The following is a 23,318-nucleotide window of genomic DNA, read 5'->3' as shown; positions in this document are numbered from 1 at the left end:
GCACTAATGCTTAACATCACTTAAACTAACACAAATGTATTAGTGCGCATTCACTAATACTTAACATCACATAAACTAACACAAATGTACTAGTGCGCATGCACTAATACTTAATAATTACTAAATAAAAACTACTTTATACATAGAAAAATAGAAACAATTTGAATTTCCTTAAATGGTTCAAATCTGAGATGTGTTTTGGCTTCTTCTTTGTTCTCCAATTTTATCCCACTGTCCAAAAACATGTGCATAGCAACCTGTGTGTGTGTGTGTGTGTGTGTGTGTCTGGCATCCCCCTTCAAGTGTGTATTCTTGCCTCACCCGCAGTAATCCAAGAATTGGATGTTTTCACCCCAATCCTGACCAGAATAAAAAAAACTGAAATGGTGAATGAATGTGGAAATGTGATTAATAGATAGATAGATAGATAGATAGATAGATAGATAGATAGATAGATAGATAGATTGATTGATTGATTGATTGATTGATTCAGATATTACTCACTTGGGTTTTGTGCCAACTTGTTGCAGGCCTGTTTATTCATTTGCAATTATATTTTCAGACAAGACCACAGTTTCATTTCTGGTCAATACTGAGAGTACAAACTGGCTACATTCATTATCAGAAGCAGTGTACGGTGAAAGTCACTCTCTCTCCTTGAAACTAGCCAAGGGTAGTAAGGTGAAACTATACAGTCTACAAACCTGTCAGACCAGTAAACATTTACATCTCACATTCCTTCATTATAACTCTGACACATCACTACACACCAAACACCGAAAGCATGAGTGTGCTGCTGAAACCTGTGACCATGTGTTTGTTTTAGTGGAAAGTAAAATAGACATGATCAGGGAAGGTTACAGCAGCATGTGAAATAAATCCTTTCATACAGAACAGCTCGGTTTAACCTCAGTTTCTTTTTTCTGATTTGATCTGGTGCTTTTTAGACTTTTTGTCATTCTCAGTGTTTCTGCTACACCCTTATGCCACATTCTACACAAAATGCTCAAAATGAATTAAATATATACACAATGAACTCTGTAGCCTTTTAAAGTGATAGATTTAATTATTTATTGAAAAATCAGTTGCATCTTGCAATAATCCTAAAAATATTGTAAACACATTGTATAACAGAACCTGTGGAAAATTGTTTTAATGTATAAAAAAAAATGTAAATTAAATGGCCCTTTCAAAAGCTATATTTCTACTAAAAATTTGGAGTTCAGTTGTTGTGATTATTCTGTTGATAATAAATAGAAGATGTGGTGGCACTCTGTCATCGTTATTGTATGTTTTTTCCCCCCACATAAATTCCTCCAGGAGACAAGACAGAGACACCTCTCTTTCTTGCTGTTTATATTTGTTATAAATTCCTTGTCTAAAATGTGAACATATGAAATATTTTCTTTTGGAATGTAGGAAGTCCAATCACATTAGGAGGTGAAAGAAAAACTCAAAGACAATAAATAAAAAAAAAAGACAACACATCAATGCAAGTTCTTTTTTTACTCTCCTGATATAAAAGTGTACAAAAACATTTTTTTTACTAAACCTCTAATCACTTCAGTGTGAACACGTTATAGTAAAAATCACAGATGATGTAGAGAACTGACAAAAAAATGCATTTGGCTCATCTAAAATAATCTAGACAGAGTCCATTTCCTACTTCAATAGCATCCAGAGGTGCAGTTACCCTAAAATTGTAACCTGGGCCATCACTTCATTTTAACTGAATTGAAAAATCTTTTGTTCAACACAAATGATTCTGAGAGTTCACATTTTAAAAACTGGTAGCTACCTAAAAGCACAATTTTACACAAATTTCCTAAACAAGCTACAGGAATTTTAATGATTTTTTAATAAAAGAAGAGAGGTTTTGACACAAAGCCATGCACATCACCATAGACTTTGTTCTACAAAATGTAAAGTGAGTGTAAAAGGTTATTTTTTTTTCATAGCATGTGTGAATAACTATCAAATGAAAATAAAGTACAAATACGTCACATCCGATGATGTGTAAAAGTTTCAAAATATTTCCTGTAAGTTGAGCTAGTTACTGTTGCAGCAAGGTCCACTCCAGGAATCCGGTCGAGGACACCTGTCTTTCTGGCACCGGTCATTTTTGGCAAGATGATTTATAATATAAATAACCTTTTTTTCCCTACAAAAAGCTCTCCATCTGTCTCTTTATAAAACATATTACAGTATTATACTTAACTTCAGTGCTAGTGTTTATTTTAAGGACAGTGAAGCATCAGATTAAGCCCCAAACATAAACCTGGATGTTTGATTAGTGTCACAGTATACTGTATCTCACACACTAACGCTGTCAGCACTTTGGGTTAGTAATGATGTCAGACAGCAGAGTGATGATGTCACATGTTTTAACTGTAGCCATCGCTCCAGTCCATCACTTTGTCGTAGTCCTGGATCTTCTGCTTGATGTGTGAGAGTTTGTTCTTCAGGTACTCGCATCGCTCCTTTTTCTCCAGGAAAGTGGGGTCCTGTACAAATAAACACACAGAGAGACAGACACACACACATTAAATAAGTAATACATATTTTGAGAATTATTACAAAGAATATTTTGTGGGACAAAAATATCAAATTTCAAATAAACCAGGTGAATTTCTGATACCATTTGTGCTGCTGTTTGGAAAATTTTAATTTTCACAGTAATCTGACTCAAATTCAGACTGAATATATATGTAAGTGTTAGAAATCAGGCAGAGTTCAAAGTGTAAAGCATAAGTAAAATAGAAACAGCACAACAGACTAAAGTTTCTCCTCTATAGAGTCACTATAGAGTCATGTCTGGGTCTGAACACACTCCACACTCAACACTTAAAATGAGGAAGTCTGAAGCTGCACTGCACTTACGTTCTTTTTCCTCTGGTACTCCTGCATAATTTGGCTGACCCGCTCATGTTCCTGTAAGATTTTTAAAGAAAGGTCACTAAATGAAACTTACACAGTCATTTAGCACAACTAATGACTAATGCTGCAGCTAGAAAATCCCTCATAGGCATCAAGGAAAAGCTTGTTGGATATGCAAAACAGCAGCCCATGTTCTTAACAGCTCTCTATGACCTGAGATCAGTTTGTTTGACTTTGAAGTCATGAATAATAATCACAGATCTCAGATATAAAAAACAATAAATTCCCTTGTAATGAAAATGAAAACTTAACCCTAACTAGGATGCCGTATCAATCCAAGCACTAATCAGTGTCTCGAATTCAGGGCTTCTTCCTATCATTTAATTGTAAAGAAATTACCATTTGACTGGATGGCTGAGATGATAGGCTCTTAATCAGATTGTCCATCTCTTCAAACTTATTGACCAGAATCTGAACCTCAGCATGGAGCTCCTTATACTCAGCGTACTGATCGTTAAACACAGCCTTGTATTGGTCCCTCTCGTCATTCGTGCGGATAGTGGGGTACTTCCTGCAGGAGAAGACACATCAGTGTGTATTGTGAAATGATCTCCAGATTAACACATTCGCATGGAGGAGATACAGTATGAGACAAGATCAACACAAGTCTAATACTTAATCAGTGGGGCTGCATCGATAATAAGCCTGAGGTTATGTGGTGCAAACTGTGGTGTTTGTGAAAATATCAAGAGGAACTGCAGCAAGCAACTTGAAAAAACTTCTTAGACATAAAACAGGACAAAGAGACAATCCCTAGAAGTACAGAGTAGCTTCCATTGCTGCAGTGAACACTGGCAAGGTGTAAATAAGTATCTATAGACAACTCTAGGTGAGTGAAAATAACCGTTCTTACTCTATGTTGTTCTTGACAATCAACTGCTACTGATCATTGATAACAATGAAATGAAAACAAAAAGATCTACTGCACTTAAATATTTCAAATTAAATCACAAACATCATAAGGATTACAACTGAATGAACTCACGCCACATAATCTGCAATGACCACCGGTTTAGGGATGTGTCCTGATGGTATGTGACCCCTCAGGTACTCTGGCTCCATCATAGTTGGTGGAACAGTAGCGGCATCATCATTGTCAGGAAAAGCCATTGCTTGATGTCTAAAGACTGGCCCTGATACACTGGACCCAGGTCCAATCTGGGAATAAAGTCAATTAGTGCCATTTGTACCATAGACCAATCGTAAATGTGAATCCAGAAAACATTTAGGTCATGAAAGTATTTACCATCGTCAGCGGTAACGATGCAAGAGTCTTATTCTAAACAGAAGGAGATAAACAAAATATTGATGTTAGTTGACTTACTAAATTCCTGCATCATCTTGAGAAGGTCATTTGACACAACTGGGTACATTTCCCTGGGGTCTATTTGAGATACACCAATCTTACAATTAAAATACTGTATGTTGTTAAAAAAAACAAAAAAAAAAACAAACAAACATTGATTTTGTGTCAAGAATTACACCCCGGGAGCCCAAACTTGGTTTCAATATAACCTCGCTTTATGGTAAGTTATTTTCGCCTTACCTCCTGTGCCAGGGCCTCTCTGCGTAGTCTTGCCTGTTCATGCCTCCACAGTTTGAGACACACTCCAGCCCCAACCAGGTACAGCACCATAGTGAGGAACAAGAAAATGATGGCTGCCGTTTGTCCAGCTTCTGTGCGACAAAAGGCAGCGCTTGGACCATTGTTGAAAAACGGGGAGTAGCAGAGGCCACCCCGTACTGTATCATTTACGTATACTATAGCTGCACACAAATAAAACAGTCCCAGTGCCATGTTTATTACACACTCCGTCACTGGCCACCAGCTGGAGTCCAGCAAGATGGTGCGGTAGTACATGGTCATTCCCAGCACAAGCAGGATGACTGTGACAATCCAGGCCAGACCAGCAACCACCAGAATGAAAGGTGTCTTAGGTCCCTTGTAGTTGGCTCCGTAGTTGCCATACATCCCTCCAAAGGATCCTCCATAACTGGCTCCAAAGCCAGGCTGCTGATTGTAGCCAAACAGATTATACCACTCGTTATCCTTGTGCACATACGCGCAGACACACGCGAAGACAGCAGCACCTAAGAGGAGCTCAGCACAGCCAAGGATGCGCAACAAGCCTGCCCAGGACTTCATATAGGCATAACGCATGTGGTACTCCTCTACCTTCTCGCTGTACGTCATAGCTGTGCGTGCCGAGTGACCTGAAACTGATTCAAGTGCCTCACCAAGCAGTGCTGCCTGCTCCTTACGTGAGGTATAGCTTCCTCCAGAGCCCCCATATGGGTCCGTGTAGGAGCTGGGAGCATTGGGTGAAGGTGGCCGAGAATTCGGAGGTGAGCATGGCACGCCACCTGTAGTGCAGTTCACAATTTCAGATGGAGGTGGTGGAAATGACTGGGTTTTGCTGCTCCGGAAGCTGCCACCCCGGAAAAAGTTCTTCACAGAGTCAGGGATGAAACGCCGCACTGGTTTGATGTCCATGGCTTCGTCAGTTTGGTCCTCTGGATTATTTGGGTAGATGTCTGGACCCACTGGCGGGTCAAATGGAAGAGGGGGAGGCGGTAAGGGGTCAGCACTGATGGCTGGCACCACACCACTAAGGGGGTATGGGTAATCTTGTTCCCTGGACATGGACCCGAATGGCACTTGGTCATAGTGCGGAAATTCTCGGATATGATCAAAACGTGCCGCTGACATGAGTTTTGTTTTTGCTTCCTTTTTTAAGTCTTGGATATCTAAAGTAAGGATTATATAAAAGATTATTATATAAAAGTACAGATAAAATCCAAGGTCCACAGAACTGGCTTTCAGCTTAGGTAATGTCGATTAAAAAGCAGCCTAAACAATAGCTTATATATGTTAAGTAAGTGCGTTTTAGTGAACGCGGATTAACCCACGACAGAAACTACAGGGAAAACAACAGCGTAACAAAATCCTTTAGAGGAAAAGTTTACAGAACAATAATATTTATCTCTGCATATTATCTCCTTAATGCTTACATTTAAACCGTGAACATTTATCCGTAACCGTGTGTATTAAGACAACAACAAAGCACTTACCTTTACGGCTAAACACACCTGCTTTCTAGCTACCTGTTCATCAGGTGAACTGTCGAGTCACGTGACATGACTTTCCGAAACTGATGATGTCATTGTCTCTGTGCAAAACCGCATTAAAAGCAGGACACACACGACGCCATTTCGCGTTAGTTTCGATGTTTAGACACATCATGTCGCTGCGTTCTACTTCCATAACTTCACTAAACAGCCTACCAATGTAGTACTGCACTTGCTTTAACTATTTATTCCGTATAAACGATTTATTGTTGTAGTAAGCGATTTGGGACGCGGCCATATCGAACAATAGAAACGTTATTAGGATCAAGCTGTTTGTAGTGTACTTTATGGCAGGGAATCCGTTAACTGTTAAATAAATGTCCTTTGCCCAAATGGGACATTATTAAAAGTAAAAAAAAATATTGTGTCTATTTATTAGAAACGTTGAGCTTATTATTATTTTTTGTTTTTAGGTGATTGATTTTCAATGATGGTGGTGGTGATTAATGAGATTGTAATTTGTACTTAATTAAAACATCAAGGTTTGAATATCAGACCACTATCTTTCAAAATGCAAAGGAAGATAATCATTAGCTACAACTCAGTGCAAAGGTTTGTTGACATCACTGCTGTGGTACTTTTTATAAAAGTGTCAAAAAATACCGTAAGAAAATAAGACAAAAAAAATCTCGTACATCAGATAAACATGTTCTAACCTTAAAAGCACACAATCCCATTTGTTGTAATATCAAGGTTTCACACTTCATAGTTTGTTTCTTGTAACTGATTTATTTTGTAGATAAATTTGTAAAATAGGTTTATTGTATTTCTGGTTACATGGAGCACACACTAGAACAATATCATCTTCTTTAGCATGCATTTCTTCAGGGAAGTCTTGGAATTTCTACAAAGAACTGTACATGTTTTTGGGTTTTTTTTCGAAGACTAACTTATCTCGACTTAACGGAAAAGCTGTTGGCCTTCAAGACAAGAGGTTCACTTCAATTCATCTCAGCAGTGTTTTTTTTTTCTCCTGTTGTACGATGCTTTTAGTTGTTTTTGTTTGCATCAGAGCTCTGAGAAACACACCAATCTTTTGGAATAATTAGTGCATGAAGGTGCACACATGTCACATCAGTGTATGTATGTATGTGTGATGATTAGTGTTTATGCATCAGTTATTGTCCTTCATCCACTGCTCGATCCACTGTGAGATCTGCTCCAGGTTCCGCTCCAGGTCATCAGGGTCGTTGCTGGGAAGCTGGTGCACAATTTCCTCTTTATACGCCTCCATGGCCTCCTCATAGATGGTCTGGAAGATCTCGCACTGAACATTGTCCTGAAGCTTCTTGCCTGTGTATCCCCTACATGAGGGAGACATGAGCATAACAGCACTTTACATAGTTACATTTACATTTACAGCATTTAGCAGACTTACATTGTCTTATTTCAGTTTATACACTTGAGCAATTGAGGGTAAAGGGCCTTGCTCAGGGGCCCTGCAGTGGCAACTTGGTGGAGCTGGGATTCAAACCAATGACCTTCTTGATCAGTAGTCGAACACCATAACCACTGAGCTACCGCATCCCACAATTACTTATAATCACTATATGGAATCTGAAATATTAAAAGAAATTCTGATAAACAGCTGAAGCCTAAAAAGTGCCCAGTAAACTACACTAAAGAGGATGTTTCAATATTTTGCATATTATTGGAGACACTCCTTCCTTAAGGGCAGCTTAACAGACAACAGTGTTGCATTCTCATTTCTGATTGGTCAGATGTTAATTATTTTCCAGCAGCTTGCTCTAATATGTTAATTGTTTCTATAGTAACAGCCCAATAATTGGTGTTGTGGTGAAATTGTTTGTAAAGCCTATTTAACATTTATGGAAGGAGTCCTTAGTGTCAGAGGTAAAGCTGTAATATTAAGTTTTCTGGCATAAGAAAGTCTTCACTCAGATCCTTTAAAACTCTGTTCAGTGTTGCTGTGGTGGCATCACTGAATCTCTCACCTGCTCTCGAGCCGATTATAGAGGTTGGTGTTATCTGTGCGAAGGACAAACACAATGTGAAACCATCGCTCTGGGAAGAAATCACAGCCGTGGTAGTCAACAATCATGCCCCCATCCATCATCTGGTCCTCCAGTTCATCCACAACCTAGCGGAAAAAAGGCCAGAGTTAAAGGATGCAAAAGGAACCTGAAGCTCTGTGCTTGAATAATAATAGCTGCATCTTATTTCTCTCTCTCTCTGTGTGTGTGTGTGGGTGTTTGTGCTCACCCTGTCTTCATCCAGAATGGGGCACTGGTATTCCTCATCAAAGCCATCAAACAGCTGACCTGAGATTAAAATCCAGCAAAACTATCACCACCATGCAAATTTTTCTTCTTCATCACCTCAATCGTTTCTATTTGGACATTAATGTTAAGTTGCATCTCACCTTCCTTTGCCAGTTCTCCAATGTTGATATACGTCAGTCCGGTCCTCTGAGACAGTTCCTTTCCAAGGGTCGTCTTCCCTACGCCCGGGGTTCCTGAAAACATGCGTTAGAAATTCCAGCGATATATAAATACTAGGACTCTAAAGCTGGGCATGTTGTTTGTCACAATTTATGTGAGGAATAAAGTTATCCGTGTTGTTATGTTTAGGAAATTATATATATATATTTTTAATAAAAAAAATACTGAATAGATTATTGTAATAATCTATTGAATAATCTATTGTATTAATGCAAGTACTGTATAATATTTATATGTGTAATTTATAAGCCACCTGACCTGTGAGGAGGATGTTTGGTCTCTTCATGATCCTCATCGCAGGATTCTACTTTATTAAACTTAAGGTTCTGTTAAGGTCCAAACTAAACCGTTTTTTTTTTAAGTGCCAAATGTAGACATAAACTGTGTGTGTATAGATAATAACAATAATATAGCTCAGGTTTTAGAGATAGCACATTACACTGGATCAAAACAGAAACGTGCGCCCAATCATGCTTGTGCTGGCGGCTTGATGACGTGATTAACCCGCGACAATTCTATCTTAGCAAGTGTTACTTATTTTATTTGTTATATTTAAATAATTTTATTTTGTTAGCATTACATATTAGAAAACAAACCATGCGTGTAAAATATAAATAACGGAAGACGTAAAAGAGAAATGTGTATTTTAAAAATGTTTTTTTTTTCAGAAAGCCAATCGTAGCTCAGAAGGCCGGTCTTTGTTTAGCCAATAACAGTGGAAGAGGCGGGACTTGAAGTGAAAAAAACCCCCCCAAAAAAAACACCATACAGAGAGGCGGACCGTTGGAACTTTAAAGGGATAGAGAACTTACAGTTATATATAAGCTAATGTCCTGTATGTGAGCACAAGAGCTGGGGACTTTATTTAGCGTCAGAAATTACTGAGGTAAGTTCGTGTTTAGCGTAAATGTAGTTTGTCTGATAACTCGACCATATTGCATTATCTAGCTTTGCTAACCAAGATGCTAATTTAGCAAAGCTAACGGACATCAACAGAGTTTACGCAGCTCGCCGGCTAACGTCAAAAATGTCCGCTAACCCTGAAACAATTATAAAAACTTAATCGCTGATGATGTTGTAAGTTGAAATTTGTGTGCAAAATACGTGTATTTATACACATGCGGCTATCATTTGTTAATTTACCTCGTAATTACCTGTGGTTCTACCCCAAAATCCTCCTTCCTCGCTATACAGGTGCAGTACAGAGTAAATACAAACAAAATGACTTTTACTCTCTCTCAAGTCCACTATATGTCTATTAGATTAGGTTTTTTATTAAGTATTCAGTATACTGATGTTCAAATCGATATTTGTATCTCTATAGGGAATTTTTTTTTAGAAAGCCAAAAAGTTTGTTATGATGTAATTAAATAATTATATTTTACATTTCTATTCTGTTTCAGTGCCAAACTGATTAATCCGGCTGTGTGAATGGGAAGAGCTGATGATGTCAAAACTTTCTCTCGGAAGAAAGACGTCCTCTAGTAAAGTGAGTTGTGCTGCTGAATTTCTTCTCATCACTGACATGTAAGTCATGTGTTTAAACTAAGCCTGGAAAAAACATGTACAGACTTTGGTTTGTTGCTGTGTCTTTGTTTTAGTTAAGCAGCTGGGTACAACCGTCCTTGGGTGATTTTTTCGGAGGCTCTGGGTTGAACTCCCTCCCGTCAACAAAGGGACATTTAGGAGAAAGCAAGTCCAAAGCTCAATCTTCGAATGTGGATGTTGGTGGAAAGAAGCTGAGGAAGAGAAAGGGAGAGCCTCAAATTACTAATCTTGAGCCTGGTGTCTTCTCGAGCAGGAGAGGATCACAGGAGAACCATGATGAACCCTGGGTGGATGTGCATGCACCTCAGACACAAGTAAGAGTCTATACCAGCTTACATATACATCACGCTTAAATATACGTAAGTCGCTGAGGCTTCTCCTCCTCTGACTCAGGTCGAGCTGGCAGTCCACAAGAAGAAAGTCGACGAAGTTGCGAGTTGGTTGAAATTAAAGACCACTAATAAGGTGTGCATACTTTTTTATACCTCTTGAATGCGTAGTATCTGGTAAAATATAGCAATCTTTCTAACATTGTGGTTCTCCACAGGGCAGCGCAGTTCTGTTACTGACTGGTCCGTCTGGCTGTGGAAAGACAGCCACGGTTCACGTCCTGGCTAAAGATGCGTGCTGTCACATCCAGGAATGGACAAACCCGACCACTGCAGAGTACAGGACAGACGACTCCTTCATGGGCAGTTTTGATCCTGGTGTGGAAAAATGTCTCAGAGCATCTTAGCTTCATGTCACAATGTCTGTACATTCACGATTATCTGTTGTCTATTCTGTGTCAGCCTCCAGGTTTAACAGCTTCCACAGCAGCTCACAGACAGCAGCTTTCCAGGAGTTTTTGCTCAGAGCAAACAAATACAACCGGCTGCAGATGAGCGGAGATGACGGGGCTGAGGAGAGGAAGATCATCCTCGTAGAGGTACCATGGTATAATACACAACACGCTAACCTGCAGTATCTCATAATAATAATCACCCTTGTTCCTTTACGTATCAGTTTAGTGCAAAAATTTGCATCCCCTTAATACCTGTACAGATGATCCCTTATTATCACCTCATAAAAAGGCCCCTGTGGTGTTAGGTATTTTATTCCTTTTTTATTATCAGACCAGACCGTCTTTTGGATATTGCCTGGGAATTATGTTTTCTATCTTTTTGTTTTATAATAAACTATAAAACAAAATGTCCTAATATTCATATTGTCATATTGGTTTGGATCACACTGGCCAGTTTTCTCATCAATTTGTGTTCCTCTAGGATTTTCCAAACCAGTTCTACAGACAGCCAGGATGCCTGCACGATATCCTCAGGTGAGACACAACAATGTCATTTTATAAACAGGACCGTAGTGTAAGAAGGATGCAGACAGAAAACAATCTGGTGTGTCTGCTGCAGGCGTTTTGTGCGGACTGGTAGGTGCCCTGTGGTCTTCGTCGTATCTGACAGCCTGTGTGGAGACACCAGTTCCAGACTCCTCTTCCCCAAAGACATACAGGAGGAGCTGAGCATCCACAACATCAGGTTTGTAACTTAAGCCGCCTTCACACTGCACACGACAAACGGACACGACTGTCGGATTTCGCCCCCTAGTGACAGTCGCATGGAATATGCAATATAATCGTGTAAACGTCAACATGGGAGAGAAGTTAATTCTCGCGGTCTCGGAAAACCCATTACTAGATGATCGTGACAAAAATCTTCTCCATTAAGGCGCAACTCTTGCACTAAACGGTGATACTCACCGAGACTTTTTCTCCGAGTCAGGTAGTGTTTTATACACACTGATTTGCAATGTTTTCTTTGGCGTCTCCAGTTAAGGAGAGCAAACGCAAGAGCCTGTATTCTCCTTCTATTTATCATGGTGAATACAAATAAATAAATACAAACAATCAATGCAACAATAAATCCAGAAAGACCGTGAATAATTTTTGAGGAAACATGGATGCAACATTAAAAATAATACAATATAAATATTAATAATTTATTACTTTTTTATCAATAACAATGTATTTTAAAAAAATTGTTTTTGGTAAAGTTTAAAAATTAATAAAGTTAATATTAATACTTTTCAAAAATTCTTATCACCTCACGCACACGAACCTGATAGGACAACATTGGATTACATCACATCCGGTCAGCATATCGGATGCGGTGTAGTCGCACAAGTTCAATTTTTTTAACGGATCCAACGCTCAAAACGGATCCGAAAATTACGGATCCGCAGATGGTCGGCACCTCACGCAGCGACCTTGCGACTCTCCATAGGAAATGAATGACTTCCGGTTTATCGGCGGTCGTTTGTCGTGTGCAGTGTGAAGGCGGCTTTAGTATGTTCAACTCTGCTGGTGGAGTTGAAACAACGAACAAAGACAAACACCAGCCTGTTGTCTATGATTTATCTGTCTAACTTCCTCACACATTGCACATTTTAAACAAGTCTCTACTTGTCTGCTCTCTTCTCCAGTTTTAACCCCATAGCTCCTACCAGCATGATGAAGGTGCTGAGTCGGATTGCAACTGTTGAAGCGAGCAAGGTAGCAGCTGACCATCTATTTGGCTCTTTTACTCATTACAATGCCTTTTATCTCACTTTCATATCTGATCTTACTCACCTGGTTTAATTTTCAGAGTGCTGGTAGGATCTCTGTGCCTGATAAGGTGGCACTGGAGCAGCTATGCTCCGGAAGTTCAGGAGACATTCGGAGTGCCATCAACAGCCTGCAGTTCTCGTGCTTCTCTGGTGAGTTTGCATGTAGGTTCTAACGCAAGTCTGTAAAGGTTGTTTAGTTATAGCTAAAGAGTTCATGTGAGATCTGATTTCATTTATAAGACTCTGTGACCTGAGAATCCTCTTTAAACTACATTTTCATCCCCAGACTGCTCTATAGAAAAAATTATCTGGTCTTCTAAGAAAGGAAAATCATCCAAGTCTGCAGCCAAATCCACAGCAAGACCCAAAGGCAGAGGCCGCTCCACTAAATCTACCGACATGCTGGAGGACAGCCCTGCTATTGGAGGGAAAGATGCATCCCTTTTCCTCTTCAGAGCGCTCGGAAAGATCCTCTACTGCAAGCGTCAGTCTGGATTACAGTTTTAACTCTCATTTATATCATGTTATAAAGTACATCAGAGTGATGCTGGTTATAATTTCAGGAGAAAGTTATGAAGTTGGTGATACTCCTAGGCTACCAGCACATCTTTTACAGCATCAGAGGGATAAACTGCTTGTTGACCCAGAGGTACGCACACACTCTCAAGTTTGCACTCACATTAGAAGATAACTGTGGTTCTGATAAGAACTGCTTGTGCTTCTGTATAAACAATAAGAAAAATAATCACCATGTTACACTTTATTTTAAATGAGCATGTTTCTCTCTCTATCTCTCACATGCACAACAGCTTGTTATAGAGCGCTCACACATGTCTAGCGAGTTCTTTAACCTCTACCTACACCAGAACTATATGGACTTTTTCTCAGACGTGGAGGATGTGGCCCGGGCCAGCGAGTACCTCTCAGACTCCGACTTCCTGACAGCAGAATGGACTGTGAGTTCATATCAGAATTCAGCATGGTGTTAGTAGCTAAATGTAAGGATTTTCAAAGTAGGCCCTATCTGGAGCTAACGCTACACTGCAGCTGGACGCTGTCCTTCAAGACTGATTTTATCATTCAATTGTCCATGTTCACTCTCCTTTTAGCTAAATCTCTGCCATCTGATGGGTTGCTACACTGACTTAATGGCACTTTCCATTAGGAAACCTTTCATGGACAAAGTTCTCTAAAAATATTAATTGGACTGTTTGATTCTGCTGTCTGTACAGTCCAGGTCCACTATGTTGGCGTATGGATCCTCAGTGGCCACTAGAGGGCTCATCCACTCTAACACCGCCCGTGCTCAGGCTGACCAGCCGTCGTCAGTCGGCTTTAAGCCACTTCACAAGCCCCACTGGCTGAATATTAACAAGACGGTAATGAGAAAATGATGAAAGCTTGTTGTCCATTCAGTAATTAATGCATGTACATTAGTGTTCTAACTGTGTTTTATCTTCTGGTCAAAGTACCGAGAGAACTATCTGACGGCACAGTCGCTCTTCATCAGCTTCTGTCTGACTCCCATAAGCCTCGTAACAGAGCTAGTGCCATACCTGGCCAAGCTCAGCAACCCTATGAGGAATCAAGGTAACACACACACTCTTGTATTATAAACACAATACCACTGAAATCATCACACATGCTTCACCACATGTTTATAACATGCTATTCACCTGTCATGTAATTGTCTCAGAGAAATAAGAATGAAGCACATTCACATACACTTACAGATAGTCTAGGTAGTACAGGAAGTGGATACAGACAGGTACATGAATACATATACCATGTGTTGTTTTTTTCCTCTTTTAGCTCAGATAAACTTCATCCATGATATCGGGCTTCTGTCACTCAGGAGATTTCCAGCCAGGTAAGTGAGCACTATAACTGTGAATACTTATACTTTAGCAGTGTGTACTTTAAGTAGGACTGGAGATAGAGATGGGTTACCAGGGGATGTGGTGGAGATGGTCATGAGGATGAGGTCTGCAGGAAAAGGCAAGATAAAGATGGGGTGGAGAAGGGGGTGGGGCTTGTGGGCATGGATTGGTCTGGGGGACGGAGTTGAATCTTGCATGGATAATGTGGAGATTACAATAAGGATCAGCATTGATTATGTCTGCAGTGACAGGGCTGATCTGGATTAGGCCTGCATGGATGGAGAGGAGAGAAACAGAAATATGGAAAAAAAGGATATTGTTAGGAATGCTGGGGACTGTCTGAGGAATAGCAAAAAAAATTCTTGCAGACCTCTAATATAACAAACTAATCCATGTCTGAATTCTTTCAGATTAAAACTTGAAGCACTTGGTGATAAAGACCCTGGATTACTGGACCTGGACAGTGATCCTGATGAGGCAGGAACCCAGAGCACTGAGCTTGGCACTAAGACCATTGTGCCAGAAGATAACACTGCTGTACCCACCCTCCCTGCCAGCCAGGACCCAGGGGGTGACCTCCCAGCCAGCCAGCCCCAGCCAACCACCGTCGAGGATTTACTGGATGAGAAGGACCTTCTAATTGAGGAGTTTGACAGTGACTGACCAATCACACACTCCTGTTGCCTATATATTCTGCACCATTGTTGCCTTAAGGAGACCCGGTTCTTATGTTTGTTTTGTTTATGGTTTTATAATGTGAATAAGGAGCAGGTTTGATATTTATTTCATCACAAACAGTACACAGTAGTCTTTGTGTCATGTATGATGTACATGTTGGTGTTAGTGTTCCTATCAGACTCGGTTAAAGGAACCTAGAGAAAAGTGAGTGTTATGTATGATTTAAAAACAAAATGTTCTTGGACATTGCTGTAATATAATGCTCTTTGTTGTCCAGATAATTTAATTCTAACATGTTGGTGCTTTAATATGTGCCACATTTGAGTAGGCAATAAAATCTATATTTTGCATCTTTTGTGTCTGTCTTTGGGGATGTAAACTGAAGTGCATCACAAACCGCTAAAGTGGTTTGAATTACTTGATTTTAGTCTTTTTTAGGGGTACGTTTACATTTTAAATGTCATAAGGATAATCCCTATAATCTCATCAGACTATAGGATAAAGATCCTCTAATGGTAGACCTGTGAGAAACGGAAATTATGTTCCATTTACTTCAACCAGTATGAACAGGAAATTGGATTTTTCTATCCATTAATATGTTTGTTATATTTTGCCACCTCAATATGAATGCTAGCTGCCCTGTTTTATCTTGTCTTTCTATTCATGGGTTTTTAACAAACATTTCTTTAGAGATTTTATTTTTAAAAATCCCCGCTACTGCCAAAAATATTGTTCGCTTTCTTTGGCCGCAATGGTGTTAAATTGATCGCCGGGGACCATGTTTTTTAAGATTAGCCAATTTACAAAGACCTTTTACAATTTTTAAAAGTTGACAAAAAGATCCGACTCGAAGAGTCGACTCGTTGCTGACTCGTTCGAAAACGACACAGGACAGATGTACCTTTTTTTTACCGCTAAAGTTTTTTGATTGAATGTATTTTTGCGCAGCATTTTACTTAAGAAACAAACAAAAAAAGCACCAGAATAGTGTTAATAAATTATAAATTGTGTAGATGTTGTATCCTTTCAGGTGAAACTGTTGTAATCCGCCTTTAAAGCATTTCACGGATGCAGGAAGAAAAAAAAAAACACTTGCAGCTCCATTAGATCCGCTTTAGTCGCAGCCTGGTGTTAAAGCTCGGGCTGGAAGTGTGTGACACACCTGTGTGGATGTTTACACCCTGTAATCTTCACTGAATAAACCTTATGCCATCGTTAGATGCTTTATTATTTCCGCCACCGTTCATTTTCCTCTGCTTTTCGGACAGGTGTTCGGGCTATAGGTGAGTTCAGTGCTTTCTTCCGATGTTTCCGAATCTAACGCGAATTTTCAGGCCAAATTACTAGCTGAACTTTTACTCATAGTCATATAAAGAGATGTTTGTTTTGGCATCGACCTCTGCGAACTTTTCTAAACCGACGGCGCTTAAAGTAGCAGCTCCACACACTTCACCTGAAACACCAAAGTTTCCCAGAATTTCGACACAAACTGCTTTATTTATTTATTTTTTGGTTAGAAGTAATGTTTGTGCTAATAAATGAAAACTGTGAGAAAAAAAACAAGAAAAAAAATACAAAGAGAACCTTTTTAGGAAGCTTACACTATTAACCAGCCAAAGAGTGCAATAAAGGATGTTTTTTGTATTAATTATAAAACTAATTTTTTGAATTATTAGTTTAATAATAATAATAATATAGTTTTATGAATTATGAATTATTAAGTATGTAATGTACAAAATGTTCTACTACTTTAGATACAGAATCAACAACAGCACGGTTTTACTGATTTGCTACCACTGAAAAGCTCCTCATTTGTTTTTCCACAGCACTTCCACAAATGTTCCGAGTTATTCCTCTTGAACCACAGCTATTTTCCAACAATTACAATATTTTACATTTATCAAAGAATATCCCATATATTTAAAATCCATTTATAGTTTGCTATGAAAACAAATTACTCCACAAAGTTAGTTCCTTTTCCTTATTCATTTTTAATCCATTAGCTTGTTAGTTTGATGTTCTGGCCACACCAGCATCGGTTCTGGTGGAGTTCAATATCACTTGCGCTTCAAAGCATGAGAACTTTCTATTTATGAGAAAACAATGAACAGTCACAGGTGTGTTATCAAATAATATACAACCATGAACATGGAATGTGAATATTACTACTGTTATTGTATTAGAGAACATTGTGTTAGCAGGAAACTGTAGAGAGGAACGGTACAGGTGTTTTTGGATTATAGGCACACTGTTAAAATGAAAACAAAAATATGGGATTTTAGAAAATTGATTGAACTTGTATTTTAGGGCATTGACTCCAGGTCGAGCTGGAAATGATGCACACAAACAGGGAAGAAGTGAGTACCACGGATCAGTCAGCAGAAGACGACATGACTGAGGGAGATCTAGGGGATGGCAGCCAGTCTATAGGTGGGAACCGTCAGTCATGGGACTTTGTGGATCTGCCACCCAACATGAAACCCTCTAAATATGGCAGTGAGAGAAATTATGACTCTTTCTCCTGGACATCATGCAGTGCAATGTATAGCGCTTTTAGAAAGGAGCTGGAGGCAGAGCGGATCTCTCAGTGGAGGATCAGAGAGCCAGGTCAGTCTAAATCACCTGAAAACAGCCATAATGGCATTGGTATCAACTCTTCTCTCTGAAGACTTATAGAACTGCATTGAAAACACAAGTGCTTTAACCTGTTTATATTTGCTGTATGTTTGTCCTACGATACAACTGACACAGAACTGAGGAATCTCAAACAAAGGCTTCTTGCTCCATTCTTTGGAGAAGAATTCCATTCTTTCCTGAATCTGTTGCCCTAAATGTAAACGTTTGATCATGATAATGTAGTCAGTCTCATTACTTGGTCATAAACCAGCATCTAAAATGAGAGCCAGAGGGACGCTGTCACTTCCTGTCTGTGTCCTGTTCTAGGCTATAAGATCTTGTTGACTTTGGTGTGTTTGAGCCATAACAAAAGGTCCTTTGTGAGCGAGTGGTGTTTCTCACAGCTTTGTCAAAGCACCGAAGCCTTCAGCAAAACTATCCTGAAGCTATAACTTTTCCACAGTATTAATAAACAGATTATAATTATTAGTTAATTCTTATTTTTTGACAGAGATCAATGCCGGTGAGTCCAGTGAATCATTGCAGAGGAGACTGCAGGAAGTCACAGAGGTACAACGACACATTCACACTGCAAGTGTTTACGATCTCACGTTGCCTTTAGCACCAAAGTGCTTAGATCTGAATCTACATTTACATTTTATTCTTTCAAAATAATCTTTGGCCAAAGTGAAGCAGAATCTACTCCAATCACCGAGATAAGCAATTGAGTGGCTCGCATCTGGGAAGCTTCTAGTTAATAGAAGACAACCTTAATGGCTGAGCTCTCACAAGCTGTTCTATGTCTGTTATTAACTGGCACATTTTTGGACATGGACACACAACCTGCTGAGTACTGTGTGTGTGTTCAGGTGTGAATGTAAATAAGTGATAGGGGAAATCATTCACAGGGCACTGATTTGAATTGAACATGCAGTTTAGTTCAATTATTTGCTTTGTCCTAAACACCAAATTTGAGGAATGGCCAGCATGGCAGAGCAGTCTCAGGGGCCAGGAGATATTACCCATAATGCTCAACTTACATGGTAATAAATCCGAGAATAAAGTTAGCTGTGCAAACAACTAGTTGGGATAAGTCCAAACAAGGAAATACAAGGAAACCAGGATGCAAAGGCTTTAAAGAAAAAGAATGAAAGTGTAATAGAGAACTGAGAACATTAAGAAAAACCCTACAAAGTGTCTCGAGTGGAGAAAGGCATGAGTTTTTTTTTTTTTTACAGCATGTGATATCATGTTACACACTTCATTGTCATTTTTTCTGCCTTATAGGAAGTGGAGCTGTTGAAGACAGAACTAGAAGTGACACATCGACATCTTGAAGGCAAACATGAAGCACTGAGAATCCTTCAAGGACAAGTAATTAACAATCGGATGCTCTCTTCATCATCCAGTGTGTTGTGACTATATAATATTAGATACATTATATAGCATTTTGAGCAATATTTTTTGTTTTGTTTTACCCAAAAGGCCATATTAGATAAAGCAACAAGTCACACCAAGATCCTGCTGCAGAAGAGTGAAGAGCGAACCAAAGCTTTGGAGAAGGTGACTTACATGTTAGTTACTTTTGCTGGACTGGAAAATGTGTATCACTTCCATTACACAGAGGGAGGAGTGTGTACAGAGTGGGAGACTTTTGTTTTTGCTGCGGTGCTGGAAGAGCATAACTAATACGTGATATCTGTGAACTCTTCATGAACAGGAGGTGAACGCATTGCAGTGGGAGATCACCTTCAACCAGGTTCAGTTTAAGAACTTAGAGCAGGCTTGGGAGCTGAAATATAACAGGTAAGAATTTACACATCATGAGAATAAAATTGTAAACCACTATTAGGAGTTGATGGCTTTGTGGTTCAAAGTATATTTTTGCTTTCCCAACACATGGACTCGGTTAAAAAATTTTAATTAAAATGTAAGTGTATAACAGGGTGTGTGCAGAGAACGAGGCCTTGAGCAAAGATCTTGATGAGAAACTAGAACAGTTCCAGGAGCTGCAGAACGAGAACATGTGTAAGTGTAGAGAAAGATGACATTGCTGCAAAGGATCTGATTATAATCAAGTTTATTGCTCATTGTTTGTGTGTGTTTGTGTGTGTTTGTGTGTGTACTAGCATTGAGTCAGCAGTGTCTGGAGCTCCTGGGCCTACTGAGTGCTCAGGAGAGAAGAGACTTCCAGAAGACCCAACCGCCTTGCAGCCAAAGTAGAGAGGGAACTGCACTGGAGGTACCAAGTACAGAGAGATGAGTGGAACCATAGCTTGGCCTGTGCTGTATAGATGGATGGATGGATGGATTGATTTTAAGATTTGGAAGATAAGATAGATTGGAACCTTGTTGGATGGTTGGTTGGTTGGATGTATAGCTACCTAGTGGTTGAAAGGATAGATGGATGTAGATGGATAGCTAGAATTATGGATGCTGTTAAGAATCATAAAAACCTAGAAGAGTCATAATGGCCACTATGTTTATAATTGTAGTTAGATTCAAAGTTTGTTGAATAGGCAAAAAGAAAGTGGGTGATTAGAGGGTGGGTAAAAAATAATTATGGATAGAACAACGGCTGGATTTCAAAGATATAATATGGTGGATAAACAGAAGGTTGAATGGAAGGATAGATATATGAATGATATATAAACATTAATAGAAAGATTTCAAGCATATGTGATAAATTTGTGGAAAGAGATAAATAATGGAACTGTATCAACTCATAGCTAGAGTGAAGAATGGGTAGTTAAAAGAATTTACAGTGAAGTGGATGGAAGGATGGCAGAATGAATAGATGGATTTATAGACGCATGGATGGATGGATTTATTTATATGCATGGATGGATGGATGGATTGTGTAAGATGGATGCAGGTTGATTGTTAGATGGTTGTCTGTCCTCCATCCATAGTTCTCTCTATCCCTCTATGCCCACACATTTTCCTGCTGATTTTCCTTTTCTATCCATTCCTTTATCTGGGTTTCTTATTCTTGCACTTGTGGACTGATGGATGCTTAGACAGGTAGAGAGATGGAGAGAAAGTGATGTAAGTGCTAAAGGTGTATTGTGTGTTTCTCAGCTGGCTGTGTATGGGGCGTGTAAATGCAGCTCCGGTGCAGGAGAGCCATGTTCCTGTGCGAAGAGTGCAGCTGCAAGCCGCAAACAAGTCCTTCAGCTAAAACAAGAGGTGTGTAAGTGAGTCTAGGTTTTTTCAATGCTTTTCTACACATATTAAAGTGTGTTTGTGTAGCTGGAGCTTCAGAGGAGGAGAAAGGATGAAGCGTACGTGATGGTGGACGCGTTCCGCATTGCTTTCGAGCAGCAACTGAGGAGAGGAAGCGAGAAAGTATTGCAGCTGGCAGAGAGTGATACATACACACGAGAGAGAGGTGTAGTTACTAAGAACCACACACACACACCCCTGTACCAAAGAATTTCTCACCACCAAGTTTTTAAAAATTGATATTGTGTTGTGTAAGCCGTTGTTTACTGTAATATAACCACAGGTCTAACTGTAGCTGTAAGTCTTGGTGACACTATGGTGACGTTTTCTTTAAGATGTTTATGTACTGTATCATTTATGGAAGGTGTCTCCAGTGTCAGACCTTGGTAACAGTCAGAGGTAAAGCTGTGTTTTCTAACATCTTCAGGAAAGAAGAGTTTTATATGTTGTGGTTTCTCAGAAGCGAGAAAGAAAGAGGCTGAACTAATATTTATAGCTGCTATATCACGTGAAAACAGTAACTACGTTGTATAATGGACACTCCACAGCACTGTAGATAACTCATAAATGGATAAAAGTGTAATGTGGCATTTTTAAATAAATAGAAATTTGTAATCAGTAGTATAAAACACTTCAGAACATGTTATAGGAAAATATTCAACTTTCAGATGCTAACTCTAGCTCTGCTTCATCACACCTTACTGTTACTGATTTATTTTATTATAACGGCACAACATTTAATACTAACTATATACACTTTTCAGTGACCTTCAGAAATCACAGTCATACTACTGTACCTTTACGTCACAGGGATGCAAGGTTCGGCTGGCGTGACTCAGGCGATGAGGAGATTTCTGCCGTCTCTCAGAGAAGGAAATGTCCTGAGCAACCCAAAAAAAAACCTCCAGCTACTGCTCGATCTGGTGTGTATTCCATCCATAACATGGAACACACCCTAAAATTTCTTGTCATCTGCATTATTTTCTGGAACATTTACAGACACAAGCTTGCTGTTCATGTGTGAGTGTATATAAAAGAGAGAGAAAAATGAATTAGCATCGAGAGAGAACTCATTTCTATGAACAAACCCAAACATGAAACAGGGTTAGATTAAACACAAGAGCAATGTTTATTGTGTGTTTCAGCTGAGTGATAAAGAGGAGGCCTTGGCCCATCAGAGGAAGGTCAGCTACATGTTAGCGCAGAGATACGAGGACCTGGAAAAACGTGTTCAGGCACAGCTCAAAGACCTGGACACACCACACAATGGGGCTGAATTTAAATTGGACAGATCCAGATGCACAGTGGACGCTAAAGCTGATCATCTGTCATGTTCATGTGATAAACGACCAGGGGTCATGGATAATCATGAAGAGAAGACTATCGTGGCAGTTGAACAAAATGAGGAAGAGGGGTAAACAGGAGGAGGAAAAGAGATCAAGACATTCACTTACAAAATTTGATCAAAAATCCCCAAGTTTGCAGTTTGTGGAGAGTTTCTGCAAGGATTAAGTATATTTTCTATGAAAAATGTAATGAACTTTCTGTATGCTGGAATGTCATAAGCCACAAAATGATATTTTAGTTATTAGGAAATGACTACTATTGTTTATGAGGCATTGTTTGTTTTAGCCATTTTGTCTAGCACATTTTTCATCTTTATTTTGATCCTGCTCTCTTGCGCTAATCAGATCTTAACATATTTTGAGCCATTTTAATGATTTTTTTTTTTGGGTCAGATAACAAGGGTGTGGAAAAGTATAGAAATGATATCTGAAAGTAGAAATCTTGCTAAATGAAAGTGGAAGTATCTCAAAATGTATTTGAAAAGTTGATTCTTTTATAGTGCTAAAGTTTTAAAAAGTAGAATGTAAATGTTTTAACAGATGATTGGCTGCCTTCAATTAAAATGTTAATCAAATGCAATGAAAATGTGTCCTCTCTTTGGATGTATAGAGTTTAGTCAGTTGGTAGACAAGAAATGAAAAGTCCTTTTGAGATTTAGATGTAAAAGACTAAATGTTAGAAATTTCTTGTTAGAAAAAGATAGTTATTTAATTGAATTAAAAAAAAATACTCAGGGAAAAATGTATTTAAAAAAATTCTAGTAAAAGTTACTTTTACTGTTAAAACAGTTACAGTTACTGTTTTGATTCCGCTCCTGTCTGTAGAACCATAAACCAGAGAATTTAAAAGATGTTTGTGTGCCTGATCAATTACTTTATGTACTCTGAAACACAAAATA

The 23,318-nt window shown here is 39.1% G+C and overlaps 4 protein-coding genes across 4 annotated transcripts; 2 read left to right on the top strand and 2 right to left on the bottom strand.

Annotated features, from left to right (window-relative positions):
• Nucleotides 1–1,487: 1,487 nt before the first annotated feature.
• On the bottom strand, nucleotides 1,488–6,104 carry marveld2b (MARVEL domain containing 2b). The gene is made up of 7 exons (XM_060883263.1): nucleotides 6,010–6,104; nucleotides 4,484–5,685; nucleotides 4,184–4,216; nucleotides 3,923–4,095; nucleotides 3,277–3,448; nucleotides 2,881–2,931; nucleotides 1,488–2,504 (listed from the first exon to the last, which is right to left on the bottom strand). Exons 2-7 carry the CDS (start codon nucleotides 5,645–5,647, stop codon nucleotides 2,385–2,387), a joined length of 1,713 nt encoding a protein of 570 aa, XP_060739246.1. The 5' UTR covers nucleotides 5,648–5,685; nucleotides 6,010–6,104; the 3' UTR covers nucleotides 1,488–2,384.
• Nucleotides 6,105–6,775: 671 nt separating this feature from the next.
• Nucleotides 6,776–9,023, bottom strand: ak6 (adenylate kinase 6). Its single transcript, XM_060883132.1, has 5 exons — nucleotides 8,787–9,023; nucleotides 8,450–8,542; nucleotides 8,290–8,348; nucleotides 8,022–8,167; nucleotides 6,776–7,370 (listed from the first exon to the last, which is right to left on the bottom strand). Exons 1-5 carry the CDS (start codon nucleotides 8,821–8,823, stop codon nucleotides 7,181–7,183), a joined length of 525 nt encoding a protein of 174 aa, XP_060739115.1. The 5' UTR covers nucleotides 8,824–9,023; the 3' UTR covers nucleotides 6,776–7,180.
• A 254-nt stretch (nucleotides 9,024–9,277) lies between these two features.
• Nucleotides 9,278–15,582, top strand: rad17 (RAD17 checkpoint clamp loader component). The gene is made up of 17 exons (XM_060883941.1): nucleotides 9,278–9,414; nucleotides 9,932–10,017; nucleotides 10,130–10,390; nucleotides 10,470–10,541; nucleotides 10,624–10,783; nucleotides 10,868–11,004; nucleotides 11,342–11,394; nucleotides 11,480–11,605; nucleotides 12,549–12,618; nucleotides 12,713–12,824; nucleotides 12,961–13,158; nucleotides 13,238–13,323; nucleotides 13,484–13,630; nucleotides 13,907–14,053; nucleotides 14,144–14,264; nucleotides 14,487–14,544; nucleotides 14,965–15,582. The coding sequence occupies exons 2-17, from the start codon at nucleotides 9,973–9,975 to the stop codon at nucleotides 15,215–15,217; spliced, it is 2,046 nt and encodes a 681-aa protein (XP_060739924.1). The 5' UTR covers nucleotides 9,278–9,414; nucleotides 9,932–9,972; the 3' UTR covers nucleotides 15,218–15,582.
• A 601-nt stretch (nucleotides 15,583–16,183) lies between these two features.
• ccdc125 (coiled-coil domain containing 125) lies at nucleotides 16,184–23,280 on the top strand. Its single transcript, XM_060884149.1, has 12 exons — nucleotides 16,184–16,515; nucleotides 17,540–17,839; nucleotides 18,360–18,418; nucleotides 19,136–19,222; nucleotides 19,334–19,411; nucleotides 19,569–19,654; nucleotides 19,794–19,876; nucleotides 19,978–20,090; nucleotides 20,930–21,037; nucleotides 21,101–21,239; nucleotides 21,884–21,996; nucleotides 22,219–23,280. Exons 2-12 carry the CDS (start codon nucleotides 17,566–17,568, stop codon nucleotides 22,489–22,491), a joined length of 1,413 nt encoding a protein of 470 aa, XP_060740132.1. The 5' UTR covers nucleotides 16,184–16,515; nucleotides 17,540–17,565; the 3' UTR covers nucleotides 22,492–23,280.
• Nucleotides 23,281–23,318: the final 38 nt, after the last annotated feature.

Source organism: Tachysurus vachellii, chromosome 12, assembly GCF_030014155.1.
Source record: "Tachysurus vachellii isolate PV-2020 chromosome 12, HZAU_Pvac_v1, whole genome shotgun sequence".
NCBI classification, from domain to species: Eukaryota; Metazoa; Chordata; class Actinopteri; order Siluriformes; family Bagridae; genus Tachysurus; species Tachysurus vachellii.
Note: the sequence above shows the minus strand (reverse complement) of the source record. Positions and strands in the feature narration are given on the sequence as shown.

Excerpts from the sequence above, each read along its gene's own strand:
- marveld2b (XM_060883263.1), bottom strand. The coding sequence starts at position 5,647 with ATGTCAGCGGCACGTTTTGATCATATCCGAGAATTTCCGCACTATGAC. Across the intron at positions 2,932-3,276 it reads CTCAGCCATCCAGTCAAATG|GAACATGAGCGGGTCAGCCA; the intron begins GTAATTTCTTTA and ends AAAATCTTACAG. Across the intron at positions 2,505-2,880 it reads AGTACCAGAGGAAAAAGAAC|GACCCCACTTTCCTGGAGAA; the intron begins GTAAGTGCAGTG and ends TTATTTGTACAG.
- ak6 (XM_060883132.1), bottom strand. The coding sequence starts at position 8,823 with ATGAGGATCATGAAGAGACCAAACATCCTCCTCACAG. Across the intron at positions 8,168-8,289 it reads CCATTCTGGATGAAGACAGG|GTTGTGGATGAACTGGAGGA; the intron begins GTGAGCACAAAC and ends TTTTTCCGCTAG. Across the intron at positions 7,371-8,021 it reads TATAATCGGCTCGAGAGCAG|GGGATACACAGGCAAGAAGC; the intron begins GTGAGAGATTCA and ends TCCCTCATGTAG.
- rad17 (XM_060883941.1), top strand. The coding sequence starts at position 9,973 with ATGATGTCAAAACTTTCTCTCGGAAGAAAGACGTCCTCTAGTAAA. Across the intron at positions 10,784-10,867 it reads CATGGGCAGTTTTGATCCTG|CCTCCAGGTTTAACAGCTTC; the intron begins GTGTGGAAAAAT and ends ATTCTGTGTCAG. Across the intron at positions 13,631-13,906 it reads TCCTGACAGCAGAATGGACT|TCCAGGTCCACTATGTTGGC; the intron begins GTGAGTTCATAT and ends CTGTCTGTACAG.
- ccdc125 (XM_060884149.1), top strand. The coding sequence starts at position 17,566 with ATGATGCACACAAACAGGGAAGAAGTGAGTACCACGGATCAGTCAGCA. Across the intron at positions 18,419-19,135 it reads GACTGCAGGAAGTCACAGAG|GAAGTGGAGCTGTTGAAGAC; the intron begins GTACAACGACAC and ends TCTGCCTTATAG. Across the intron at positions 19,412-19,568 it reads GAACCAAAGCTTTGGAGAAG|GAGGTGAACGCATTGCAGTG; the intron begins GTGACTTACATG and ends CTTCATGAACAG.